The sequence below is a fragment of the Blennius ocellaris genome (genome assembly GCF_963422515.1).
Source record: "Blennius ocellaris genome assembly, chromosome: 15".
Classification (NCBI taxonomy): Eukaryota; Metazoa; Chordata; class Actinopteri; order Blenniiformes; family Blenniidae; genus Blennius; species Blennius ocellaris.
In genome coordinates, this window is record NC_137664.1 from 11,979,010 (window position 1) to 11,993,585 (window position 14,576).

Consider the following 14,576-nt stretch of genomic DNA (forward strand, 5'->3'; position numbering starts at 1 on the left):
ATTCCCAAACAAGAGACTATCTGTTTGCAGAAACACAATCAAGGCCGTCAAAAAGTTAGTGGTAATTAGCGGAAACAAAAAACTAAATAAATAAATGTCCATGTATTGTATTTCAAGGGAAAAAGGAAAGCTTTGATTTTACATCACACAGTTACCTGAATCACTGTTGTGTGTACAAATGAAGGTATACAACACAAATCACAACAACCATAAAACAGATTTTACAGCCCATATTATGAGATAGCTCCTGAACCACGGCAGATTTCATTACGCTTGGCATCGCAGCTCAGAAAAAAAAAACAAAAAAAAAACAGGAAATTTGGTTAAAAAAGAAACACAACCAAGATGCAATTGATCCCCAGTGAACAAGTAAATATTCTTGCTTACAAGGTGGGCGTTTGCAAAGGCGCCACATAAAAATAAGAAAAAAGAGAAGAAAAAAAAACAGGTATCACCAAGTTTCTTGACTTTCAAACTGCATTCCATTCAGCTTGATTAGGTTCACATTGACAGTACAAGGTTGCCTTCTGAAATATCGTAATTTTTGTGGCATTACTGGCAAACGTTCAAGACGGTGCTCAAAACAATCCTTAGAGATTTTCACCCGCTGCAAAACGGAGCTACTGCAGATATAGTTGCTGAAAATTCATGATGTGTTCCACATTATTCCAAAAGTCTTCAGTTGGACTGAGATCCGCACGAGATCTGATAAATGTGGGAGGACATTGGAGTGCAGTAAATATCATCACCATGTTGAATAAATTGGAACGATGTTAGTTTTGTAGCATGATGGAAGCAGCCATCAGAAGGGGGGTAAAGTGTGGTCATAAAGAGATTCACATGTCAACTACAATACTCGGGTCAAATGCGGTGTTTAGAAGATTCTATATTCATACTAAGGGGTCCAAAGTCTGCCACAGCGCATCCCACACATTACACCACCGGTAGCAGTCTGAACCATTGACAAAAGGCAGGATGGATTCATTTTCCATGTTGTTCACATCTAATTCTACCCCGACTACCTGAAATAGACAATCAATGCAGGCAACATTTTCTTTTTTTTTTTTTATCTTCTTCTGTCAAGGTTTGTTGAGACTGTGTGAAGTGGTTTGACACGTTGTACACTCACTCTTCAGCCTGCCTTGGTTGAAATGCTATTTACTCTGTGTTCTTTTCTGTGTTGAGCAATGCTACAAGAGTTTCCCCGCTGGGATTAATAAAGTATTTCTATTCTACTCCGAGTGGATATTTCAGTAAATGCAGGCCTTCTACTATCTCAAATCAGTCTGGCCATTGTCCTCTTACATCAACAAGGCATTTTGATCGTAAGAACTGCCGCTTACGGAATATTTTCTATTTTTCGGACCTTTCTCTGAAAAGCCCTCGAGGGGTTTCTGAAATAAGTACACCAGCCTTTCTACATTCCAAGTCATCTTAAATCGCCTTTGTTCTCCACTCTCATGCTCGGTTTAAACTTCAGCAGCTCATTTCATCTCCACGCCTGAAAACATTGAACTGCTACCATGTGATTGGCTGATAAGCTGTTTGCAATAACGGGTATTTGAACATGATGAAGTGGACGGTGAGTGTATATCTCTTGTTGTAGCATCCCTAAAATATGCTTGACTTTGATTTCAGTACATTAGTGTTTAGATGTCTTGAAAACGACACCCTGCCTCAGTCTTTCTCACGGCTCCTGCAGTCATGAGACGTTGTTATTGTTGATTTGCTAAACAACACAGTGAAAGTAGGCAAAGGTATCCCACAAGGACAGAATAAATACACTGTTAAAAAGAAAAGAAATTAAGAAAACGGCTACAAATTGAAAACATGCACAATGTAAATGTAATTCCATTTGGTTCATACTTTCACAATCGCCTCATGCAGGACAGCTGAAGGGCTGTACAATGCCCAGGTCTGGTTTAATGGATAGTTTCACTTAAACAACCTTGTCTCTTCTGTATTCACTCTATGATGAAGAGATTCTTCTACCCCGAGTCCATTGGTTTTGCGGGTACCAAACCAAAATACCAGTGAGCAAGCTGACATTTTCAAAGCAGCTCACTACTGCTCCTTTCTTTCTCTTCAGCCCAATCTGCCAGCTCCCTCCATGTGATCGGCACTGAACGCTGCACTGCAATCTGTCCTTCATGCACTCACACTGATAAAAGCATGCACCCTTTACAATCTGCAAACCTGGTATTTCCACATTTTCACAAACTACAGACACCGCGGTGTCCTTGAAAGACACTTCACTATTCACACGCACACGCGGTCAGTGTGAAATGTTTGACCTGACAAGTTGCTACGCTCTGGTAGGAACAGATTTCCTTAATGACATCCGAGTGTGTGTGTCTCACTGTGTGTGTGTGGGCTGATGTCTGTGAGCATGATGTAGCAGTAATGCTGGCTAAGCTGCTCTTAAACTACATAACACAGTGAAGCTCTGACAGCCAGCCTAAAACCACCAGCCTCGAGAGGATGAGCACGGTCATTCATGTGTGCTCCTACTAAACCCAACGTGCACGAGACTCGCAGTCACTGAATTGCAGTGAAGCGTTTACACAAGTCTCGTCAACATGCATTACACAGTACGGAGTGGCTCTCGCCTCCTGTAGCTCAGCAGGCGCACATATTATCAGTATTAACTGACGAAAACAGATCAATCTTCCGTTTTCTCTCACACAAACGGGCACACATATCTCAGTCCAGCACACACCAACAGTAGCAGGTGACAGAGGCAATGTCAGTTGAAATCTATTTGGAGAGAGCGCCCCCTGCTGTTCATATGCATGTAATACAGACAGGAGAGAAATGTCCCCTATAAAACGCAGGATTTTACCACAATGAAAGGGTGTGACATTCATAAAGAGTGTTTTCTTTATATATATAAAAAAAAGAAAAAAGAAAACAATGTTTGGATTTTTTTTTTAAATTGAGCCACAAAATTGTACTGGAACTTTAATGACTTGGCGAGTCCAGCACAGGTTCACAGACCATGTTATCCCTTTGAACCCAAGCCTATTTTCTGGGTTCCCGATATATTTTTATATTCACATAATGGAGGCTTTTTATTTATTCTATAGATTGTGTGCCACAATTAAAAAAAAAAAAAAACTTCCATTGGCAAACAGTTAGTGGTGACATGGCAGTGGTCAGACATTTGTCTTTTGTCCCATTTATTGCTGATTCCTTCAGTTTTGACAAAAAGTATTAAGTTATTGGGGGGAGTGGGAATCATGTTGTTTTCGGTTATTAATAAAAACAAATCATAGAAGCTCAAAGATCATAGCGCATGTTTAGCAGTAGTAATAAAATCAAATATCTTTCGTGGAGTTTAGAGACATGTTTTAACTTGCCAGGCACTTTGCATGTGTATATTTGTGTATTTTCCTTGTCTTTGGTTAAAGTTAAAAGTGCTTTTTTTTCTTTGTTTGTGTTCACCTGTGTTTTGTTTACCTTTCAAGATAAAAATGGAAGCAGTGTTTGGTTTGATAAGCTTCAGTCAAGGTCATTGTCTCACCTGAGGCGCCACCAGAAGGAGTCAATCTGTTTTTATTCTAACAGACATGCTAATATGATCAACTTGTATTGTGTTTTATCTTTATTTATGCATTTTACATTCATATTTGCCCAGAAACCCAAAAACTGTATTTTGTGCCTTTATGTTCCGAAAATGAAACAACAAAGCTGCATCTGGATCTTTTAGGTCAAACAAAAGCATATTTAGGCTTCATCTTAGATTTTCCACAATATGATCACAATACTTGACATTACCAAGACCAAACAATTAATCATCTGTCAGAAAAATCATTGACAAGTTGCCAATAATGAAGATGCTGCCTTGAGTCTTCTTAAAGTTATTTTAATCATCTACAATGTAAACCCATCATCTCACGTCCGTTTACATTTTTACAAAGCCTCATCAGTAGCAAATCAAGTTGTTATATTTGTTTTTTTTTTGTTTTTTTCAAAGTAAAACCCTTATTTTGTGCACGAGCAACTTGGACTTTACAGGAAGTGTCCTCACCTGTATGCCTTCAATCCTCTCAGTGACCACATATGCATGATGCATTGCAACGAGAGGAACCTTGACTCCAGCCATGTCCCCGAGTTTGGCGGCCCACACACCTGCAGATAACAACAGCTTTAAGGAAATGTCTTATACGAGTATCACCTTGCAATTATACAAAAATATAAACTGAACAGAAGACAAAAAATGCATTTGTTGGATTACTTCTAGGTTGGGTTTTTTTAATGCCAGTTTATTTCCCTTTTAACAATTACCACATTTGTGAGGTAATTGAATTTGTTGGATTTTTTTTTTTTTTTTTTTTTTGGGGGGGGGGGTCCTTTTTTAATCTTTGCCGAAAGAAAAATGACTTAACTTCCAGTATCTCATCTTTTGAGTGGGGGGTTTGGGCAGGAGGGTTGTTTTTAATTGCATTTATTCTCATTACATTAAGGACTTTCTGTCATAGATGTTTTCTCCCTTTCATTTTTATGTTTATTTCAAAATGTTCAAATGTTTCCCATCACTAAGAGATCGATATCCATGCATTGAAATTTTGACCAGATATTAACAGATATCAAAAAGAAATACAAAATACAAATGAGACACCATGAAAAAAGGAAGCCAATAAGATTCTACCAATCACACAACTCTGTACATTTTAAGCTGAGATTACTTTCAAACTTGGTTCTTTGCATCATTTGTTGAAAGCCTTGGGAACAATTTAATTTGAACCTATACATCACACCCCCACCAAAAAAAATATATAAAAGACTTGTACATGTAGAGAAGCCAAATACATCTGTAGTCAAAGATCACACTACATGTTCTTGTAAATATATAAGCAAGAAAAAGTAAAACCATCCATCAAACATGATAAATGAGAAAGGAGACAAATGCAGCTCTTTATTCATTCCAAAGGGCTCTGTTCTGTTCAGGGTGAGTGCAATGCGTCTCCCTGCTGAGCGGTAAGCTGATAATGTCACCGCCTCGAGCAGAGAGTGACATTTTTTTTATTTCCCACAGTTGTTGGATAATTATGAATCAATGATTATTGATCAATTAATGAACCAGCAAAGCCATAATTAGCCCCCGCTTAAACTCAAGCAATGATATAATCAATGTTTTGTGTGCTCTTTTGTTCAGAATCATTCAGATCTTCACTTCTATTGTTATAATTACGTATCCCCATAAGTCGTGCTGGATAGTGGTATACGTATGGGTTAGAGGTTTTAATCATAGTGAGGAAATGCTCACTTGGGGGTGTTTTTTTTGTGCTGTCGGCATGCGTTTTCTTCAGGTGCTCCTGTTGCCTCCTAAAGTCCAAAAACATGTGTTTGAGGTTAATTGGTGACTGTAGGCATGAATGTGTGTGCGATTGTCTCACTGGATGGATTCTCACAGCTGCAAACACTCGGGGAGCCAAGGCTTTGGGTGCTCTGGGTTGTCAAATTAGAGCGCCGCAGGTCAAAGAATCCCAAAACAAAGTATTTTCTGTCATCGAGAGCAGACCTAACAGGCTTCCCTGCGCTCTTATATGTTCGCAAATTCCATGGGTCCGTGAGCCTTTGACTTTACTAGAATGTTTTAGCAAATCTGTGATCAGAGAAGGCGTCTTTCTTCCAAAGACTCGTGGGGTGCTTCCAGTAGAATTGGTTGTTCACCACTGCTGTGAATAACGTTCTTTATGTAAGGCTGTTTTACTGTAATTATCACACCTCCTGCAATCTAAATTTTACTTACTGAGAAAAAAAACCCTCCCATTTTCATCAAAATTCACTGGTTTTAGTTGGCTAATCTGTCCAAATCTTACCTGCACAGTTTACCACGCAGGGCGTCTCAATAGTCCCGTGGACAGTCTCCACTGCCTTCACCTTCTTCACCCCGAGGTCATCTGTTCGCACTTGAATGCCAGTAACAGGGCAGTTCTCGATCACCTGATTCAAAGAGGACAAACTTAAATTATTGACATGCAAAACTGAGATGGTTGCCAAATGGGCAAGTATGCAGCATCACCACAGTTTCAAGCTCTCCACATAGACTGTGACATCAGTTTCCATCTGGCTTATATTTGATATAATTCCTCACATATTAAAAGCACCTAAGCTTTATACATTTAATTAAAACTGAACATCAACTTGAAATGAACTTGTCAAAAATGTTGTACAGAAAAATCATGTTATTTAAGCTTTACACATAAAGACAATTAATAACAAAAAACATATAGTATTATAGTGCAATGTCCATGTAAAGCCGAACTCACAAGTGGATACTAAAGATGTTGACAGATAGTGTTCTGAGGAGTTTAACACAACCGTCCAATAATTGTAGTGTGTCACTTGCTTTCTTTTGAGTGCATTTTTAGGGCTGTGTTTTAGGATCACACAGCTGCTGTGCAGTGTCTGTTACTATGGTGATCCACCCAAAAGTCTGCCTGCAACAGAAACCAACACATTTGTGGTCTGAACCCTCCTTTTTTCCAGGAAAACACACTATCTGAGGCGTACACACTATATACAGACAATCAGATAAGCAAAGTAATCCATTACATGTATTTATTCAACGTCAATCATACTGAATATTAATGTTTTGCTCGAGAAAAGATTGTATCACGTTATCTACACATGATTCCACCTTTAAGATCAATGTGATATTTGTACTGATTGATTTGTTGAAACAGTTTCTATAAACAGCATTTAATATATCTGAACAATTGAAAGTGTCAGATATGAACTAAACAGAAAATCATTTAGAATAGAAAGCAAAAGTTTCAATCGTATCCACACAAAATGAAATCTATCTTTTGTTTAAAATTCTGGCAAAATGTGGCAATAATAGAAAACTAGGTCTTGCTGAAACTCCCAAACTACCGTTTCATTTGGTTGATTTGATAATAATTTATAAGTGCAGCCGTGCATGTACTATTCTTTCAATGATTGATATCCTTTCCCGCTTTCACATTAAAACATTTCGTTTTTAAGAGCTGGTGAGATCCATCAGCAAAAACAGATCTTCTAGGCTTTTAAAATGGGATTGGGGTGGTCATACTATATACTGGTTTATGACCGGTCATACCTGCACAGCAGCTTACCGTCCATTTTAACAATTGCCTTCAATACATTTACATTAGATTCACTTCTGCTAAAACAGGAAAAGCCCACTCGATATAGTTTACCGTTGCTCCCCTGGCGGAGGCCGCTCTGGTGAGGGTGGTGCAGGTTCCTGCTGGGTCCATGGTGCCATCTTTCGGGACGTACAGCGTTCCATACAGATCATCAACGTTCATTAGAGGATAAAGGTCTTTGGTCTCCGCAGGGGACAGGACATAGGACTCAATACCATAAACTTTGCCCAGCTGCAAAGGAAACATGAGTTTTCATTTAAAACTAACAGTTGCATAGTAAACATTCATAGTACAGGAAAACGTATGTGAACTTGGATGTGCTGGTTAAAGCTTCCCTGCAAAATAAAATAAAAACACACAGCAGTTTTGAGTTTGCCATTCTGAAAAAGCATTGCCCGATGCCTGAAGCGTCACCTCCAACAAAAGATCTGTCAGAACACCTATGATCAAGAATTGTTGGTGAAGGCTGGTACACACTACTGGATTTTTCAAAGCTTCACAGATTTAGAGACCACATAGTTGATGATGACAAAAGATGGATCAGACAAGATCTTCCTCTTCTGCTCTTATTGTGTGTGGTGTGGCTACCGAGCTCATCACACACAAACCGATCCTTGAGCAGAGTATCAGGCTCTTCATGCTCAATGACCTGCATATATTTAGAATAATTTGATTGGTGTGCAGATTGTACCACCCACTTGGGGTTCTCAAGAGTTTTTAGAGCGATCTTTTTGACATAATAATATAAAAACTCATCACTGACGCTTTAAAGGATGTTCTTGTTCCCAATTCTGTTTACCTCCACAAGGTTGATCTGTAATAACAAGGTTAATAATGGCCACGTCTGATATAACTGCAGAAACATGAATTTATGGAGCGCACATCTTCTTTGCTATCACAGTGAGGAATTAATATTCCAACACAAAATGCACTCACACTGGAGAAAGCAGCCTCAAAGCAACTTGATGGAAGATACAAAGTAAAAGAAGAGTAGTGAGGAATAATAAATAAAGTAAAACCGAGTGATCACAGTGGTGTGCAGGTCCACTTACACTTAAATTCTATTTACAAATAGACCAATTTACAAAAAGTAAATCATTGAGCAAGAATGGAGTTCATGGAAGGACACCATGGAGGAAGCCATTGCTCATTGGTTGAGGTTATTGCTGCCAAAGCACGGTCCACCAGTTATTAAATCCAAAGGCTCACATGCTTTTTCCACCCAGCACTGTGAATGTTTACATGTTGTGATGCATAAAAAAACATGGCAACACATAACTTTTGTCTATTGTTGTGACTTAGATGAAGATCAGAACACATTTTATGAAATCCAAGTGATCCCAAATTGTTTACTTAACTGTTTCTGGCAACTGTAACATTTGTCGAGTCAGGCAATTTTGCTGCTTTTGTGTGACTGGACAGTACGAAAGTGACATTTAGAGTGAACTTTGAACCGCCAGCAACATGTAGGTCAACACACTCTTCCACCCTCATGTTGAGACATAAAAAAAATTGTATTTAAAAAGAAAATTTTCATGAAAAGCTGAAGGGTTGTAGTAGATTAAAACCTGTTTAATGGCATTGCTAAAAAAAAAACAACAACAACCTGTAATTACTTGACAGGCGAGTCTGTAGCACACCCACATAACCTTTCAGTTATTGTTCTGTGGTAATTGTGATGGCTGCATTCAGTGATATGATGGTACAATTATTCAAGAAAAAGAAACATTCTGCACATTTACTTGCATGACTTGCATGTCAAGTGTTTCTTTGGGAATTTACTTTAGTGACCTGGAATGACTCCTTTTAGATTCAGAGGAAGTCACATTTACTGTGACTTGCAATATTGAGTGCATCTCAGTTTCATCCCTTCTTTTTTGGGAAAGAAAATGGATACGAGGAACATGATTGTGAAATGGCATCCTCTTTTATTCTGCCTCCCTGCTCTCTTCATCATGCCTCCTCTGAATTAAATTCATTTTTGTACTTTACAAAAGATTTTTCTGCTTTTACCACCACCTTGATTATAGTTCACTGAACAACATAATTTGGAATGAAAAACCTTTTTAATAGAAGCCCCGTTTTATTTAAATTTCATAGCCAAAATAACTTCAATTATAAAGCTCATGTTACACAATGTAACTGGACACTTCAGTAATTACTAGGCTTGGAGCAGAAAATTCATTTTGTTTGGCTCCTAGTTTTAGAATTTTAAAAATCCTACATAGTGAAGGAGTTGTAAAGAGAAGCATACATGCCAAATCATTTTAATGGTGACAGGACAGAAATATAAGTGTTAAGGCTATAAAAAAAAAAAAAAGTGTTTACTCCTCTGAAACATTTCTCCTTCAGCCAAAAACTTGATTTGATGATTATTTTCTGTGCATTTTAGGCAAACGGGCAACAATTTGTGATCTCACGTGAATAAAAAGTTATTCCCCTTCATGCAAGAAGAACTCATTCAACACTTCAGTTTGTGCACAAATCTTTCCTCCAGCGCATCACGGCTCCCTGTGACCTTACCGACATGAGACGTTTGTACTCGTCCAGCCTCTGCTTGTTAGAAGCAATGAAGATTCCTCCATTCTGGATCCAGCCTGTGTGGAGGCCCGTCTCCTCCTCTAGGTCTTTGCTGACCACATTTCTTGTGTGGGCCAGGAGCTCCACCTCCACATCACTTGGACGAAGCTGCCACAGCAGGCCTAGTTCACAAGCGAAAACACACAAATATTAGCACAAAGAACAGCAGCAGTAACAAAGGAATGCAACTTATATGCAGGAAAAATATCTAATTCTAATCTGTCCTAAGGTTTAGGAATTCCTGGCATTTAAAGGAAAACTAGGGACATTACAGTCTCAAGTCCAATCTCCTCTTTACCAAACCATCTGTGGTACACATCCAAAATGTAATTGATCATGCACAAATGTACTTTGGACCAAGTGATTGAGATTCAGAGACGTTATCAGACCACGAGGAACAGATAAAGAACATTATCAGGTGTAAAGTTTCAACTGTCTTTGTCCTGCAGACCACAGCTTTGACACACTCTGCAGAGATTCAAGGCAACACATTCATTAAATGCAGGTATTAATGGAGTGGGAGAAACTAAAAAGACCTGGATTAGACTGATTCAAACAGAGCAATATAGCCTTCACTAGACATACTTTGTATATAGTGCAAACACTGAAGAGTTGAACTGACACCAACACTCCTGTTCAGATAATCAGCTGCTCCTCTCTTCAGCCTGTATCCCGTCAGGTAAATATCCTCCCCTCCCACCTGTTCGCCCAGTGACTTACCTGCAGTGTGCCAGGTGGTGCCAGCCGTCAGTCTGTCTCTCTCCAGCAGGACCACGTTGGTCATCCCCATTTTAGCCAGGTGGTAGACGGTCTGACAGCCCAGGCTGCCTCCTCCGATCACCACCACATCAGCTGACCTGTTGGCAGGTGAGCTCAGGGAGTCATTTTCAAAACCGGGATGAGTACGTGACCTAAAACTCTGAACAGTTACAAACTTTGCTGAGGTTTTTTTGGGGGGGGGATTTTGTATATGCCTCAGCTATAATCAGCTTCAAGGTATCACAGCTGGGAAATTCCTTTTTAAAAAGTCATGATAAAAAGAAATGCATCACTCATTCAATGTAATGATGTTTTCATCAACGAAACAATTTTTAGAAATGACTTTACTGTAATTGCTAAGCAGAAGAAAAACAAAGTTCTAAATGAAGCTTTAATGAAACAACAATAAATGTTACAATTGCATCATTATAGTAATGCAATTGCCTTTAGATCCCATCCCAATATCTGTATAGAAAAACTTTAAAGTCCAGCATTCAACTTAAAATTATTTAATCATCCTTGAAAAGGTTTGGCGTTTCACACAACTGTAGAACCATCAAACTTCAAACTGACCTGGGTAAAGGCTTAGTTGGACCAGAAGCAGCTCCGCCCTCTTGTTTCAGTGTTTTCTCATAGGGAACGCTCTTTTCTTTGGTGGGCTCCGAGCTGTAGGACCTGGTGCTTGTTCGGCACAAAGGTGAGAGGGGGGTCCGCACCGCCGCCGCCACACGACGAACAACACTCCCAAGAAAGGCCATGGCCTCTGAGAAAGTCACGGGACACAGATGGATTGATGCTACGTTATCACGTATTGTTCAAAGTTTCATGACAGTCAGGGAAAATTCAGGAAACAGTTAAGTCAGCAGAGAGCTGCAGGTTTCAGGAAATTCTTTTGAACTTGTGATTCAAAGATCAAAATGAGCAGAGATTTATCAGATACTCCTTGTTAGATATAGAGCAAAACCCACTCGAATTATAACCAGAACAATGTTTTTTGGGTTTTTTTAGATCACCACAAATAAGATTATCAGGATCGACTTCGATCCACTAGAATCTGAGCCCTGCCTTTTTTCCAATGGCAGATCAGATGGGCTAAGCAGATATGGGTTCACGCTGCACAGGTGACCAGTTCACACTGAAATACACATATGCATATTGCAAGTTAACAATCACGTCTTTGGATTGTAGGAAATAACCTGAAGGAAAAAAAATTACACAAAGAAGAACAAACTCTGAATACTGCTCAGAAAAAAATGTTCACCAATCCACAAAGCTATATATTCTTTCAGTTTTCTGCTGCACTCCTTGTCCTCAGCGAGTTCCCCGAGTTTCCCAACAAAACAATTTACTCTGCAGCTGGCTGCAATCTGAACAGCCAAAAGTGAGAGTTGCTGGAAACAGTGTTTCTGTACTGATATTGAAGTCCAGAGAGTCAAACGACCATAGAATACAACACGGTCAATCATTGACAGTTGTCCCAAAAGGTAAAGCAGGAAAGATCAGCTCAGCCACCAACTCCAGTAAAGACGTTTTTTTTTTTTTTTTTAATATGGTATATTAGTTTGAGTGGCAAAGCAATCACATTTTATGATATATGCGTATCTGTGAAGATTTTCTGCTATCCATTTTCACGGTGCATCTATTTCTTGAATCAACCCTTCACCAGGCAAGTGACTTGATCTGGTCAACTTTGGAATTTATTCTAAAGCAACTAATGGAAGGTGATTAAAAAAGAAATCCTGGAATAGATCAACAAACAGTTGTGCCACAGACAGAGTTTTGATGTTTGTGAACGAGTTCTGAAATGCAAAAGGGGGGTGGAGGGACACTTTTGCAGCATATTTTGCAAAATGATATAGACACTTATGTTATGCTGTTTTCCTTCTCTTCATCCTTTTCACGGAATGAATTTGATGCATTTACCATGGAACAATATCTTAAAATTGTGGCACCATTTTTTGTCAGATGCATTGTGTATTATCACATTTAGATGTTGGAAAAGGTTAGTTAAATTTATGGCGCAAACATGAACAAATGGTAACCCTTGTCCTCATGCTTCGAGGCCTGAATTACAAGTTATATATCATTAGTTTCACAGGTAATGGTTTGATGGTGGCCATTATCAGCACATCTGAACCAGGTATCAATTGAAAATAGAGCAAATTCCTGTATGACTGAGTTTATCATAGAGTAAAATAGAACTAATGCATACATGTTGATCAAAATTAAAAATATGCAATAAGTCATTACCATTAGCTTCTATAATACTCATGAACCTTTGGTGGCGTGGGGGGGGGGGGGGGGGGGGGTTTAATTAATCAAGTGATATTTTAGATCAATTTTGTGGATTTGGTCAGAATTGCACAAGGAATTAATGAAACCCTTATTAAGAGTCCCGGAAATATTGACTTGCATGTGAGTTACATTTAAAACAGTTGGACGTGAAGAACTGCTAACACTGTATTGGTGTATACATAATATCAGCTCTAATAAGACACGAGAAGAGTTGTGTAATGCGTAAACAACAAACATAAATTACAATGCAACTAAGACATTTCTAGTGAACGCGTTTTGTTTCCGTGCAACATGTGCTTTTTAAATCCTAAACAACAGAACCTGATCCTAAATGCACTTTCAGACAAGTTGTTTCACACACGTGGCAGGAATGAACGTCATGTGGGTCGGGCTGCAATGTGCATAAGAAAGTTTCAAGTCAACTCCTTTAAGTACACACTAAGCTGGAAAAAAAAGACGGGTCTTGAAAAGAAAAGCAATAAACGTCTGAAAGATGTTGCGGAGAACCTGGCAACAGGACGACGCACTGATCCGACCAAAAATGCGCAACATAGAAACATATTGTGTTTACAGCTCGAGCGCTCCAGGAACTGCAGGCAGCGCCAAATGTTACCGAACCTGCAGGTCAAACGGTGTCACTTCGCAGCAAGAGAGGAGTTCGTTGCACGCATGGAGTTCACTTACAGTCGATTCCGTCTGCAAAAGAAAAAGAAAAAAAAAGAAAAAAAAACAGCGTCCCGGAAGCAGTGGTCGATGCAGGATCTGAGCCCTGCTGGCAGAGGAAGAGGATCGGAGAGAAAATGAGAGGAAAGCGGTGCCAAAAACAGGGACAGCTTTGCTCCAGTTTAGCAGCTGTCAGGTAGTAGTGAAGGCTGCAGAGGGAAGCGCTTCCTGCCTTCACCCCTCCCACTGCAGTGTCAGTATGCTGAGGTTATGCATACGTACGCAGACTGGATTGGACCGAAACAGCCTGCTGCACAATAACTTTGGGGATGAGAGGAGTAACATCTCTGCAGATTAGAGCATAAATATACAGTTTATTCACAGATCCAGAGAATGTCAAGTGGCTTACTGTCAGTTAAACAATAATATAGATTAATAATGCTTCATTTTACTGGTTTAGTTTGTGTATTTATTCCTGCAACTTATTTTTGTCCATGTAAACAAGCTCTGTATAACTTCAGTGTTATCCACTGGGCTTGTCCCAGTTGTTACAGTAAGTCATTCGACAGATTCCCACACAGCCTCAGACGAACAGCACTCTTGTAGCAATTGCCATTTATCACATAGTACATCCATCCATCCAACAAGGATCTGTCAATCTTATATACTGCTTTATCCAATTCAGGGTTTCAAGGTGCTGGAACTGATCCAAACTGACAATAGTGAAGGCAGAGTACACCCCCGGACAGTTCATCAGTCCATCACAGGGCAACCATAGAGAAAAAGACTCATAAGAGTGATTTAGGGTCACAGAAAACAAGGGGGGGAAAGTTTTCATGATAAAAAAATTATCATTTTATTTATTTTATTTTATATGTTTCAGTTAAGTATTGGTTTTACAACCAACAATCAACTAACCAACATTTGGTTAAAGATGCAGTCCAGTATACAAAGTAAATGATGGAAAATTGTAAGTTTATCTATTGCTGCCTTGCAATACCACATCATAGCACAAAATGGTGTTGTGAGTCGATCTACCAGTCTAGTATTCTTGCACCGCCTCAACTGGCTCCATTCATTGTGGAGGGATTGCTGTTCCACTTTTTGAGTCTCTTCCATAAGCTGGAGTTCCTCCCTCTTATC

General features: G+C 39.2%; 1 protein-coding gene across 1 annotated transcript in view; it reads right to left on the minus strand.

Moving 5' to 3' along the window:
• The window catches only part of sardh (sarcosine dehydrogenase), a 49,699-nt gene extending 36,082 nt beyond the window's left edge, over positions 1-13,617 (minus strand). Inside the window, exons 1-7 of the mRNA XM_080509724.1 lie at positions 13,455-13,617; positions 11,049-11,238; positions 10,437-10,573; positions 9,660-9,838; positions 7,188-7,367; positions 5,826-5,949; positions 4,031-4,131 (exon numbers count right to left, since the gene is read on the minus strand). Coding sequence (XP_080365850.1) covers positions 4,031-4,131; positions 5,826-5,949; positions 7,188-7,367; positions 9,660-9,838; positions 10,437-10,573; positions 11,049-11,233 — 906 coding nt within the window. The 5' untranslated portion in view covers positions 11,234-11,238; positions 13,455-13,617. The remainder of the gene's footprint in view (positions 1-4,030; positions 4,132-5,825; positions 5,950-7,187; positions 7,368-9,659; positions 9,839-10,436; positions 10,574-11,048; positions 11,239-13,454) is intronic.
• Positions 13,618-14,576: the final 959 nt, after the last annotated feature.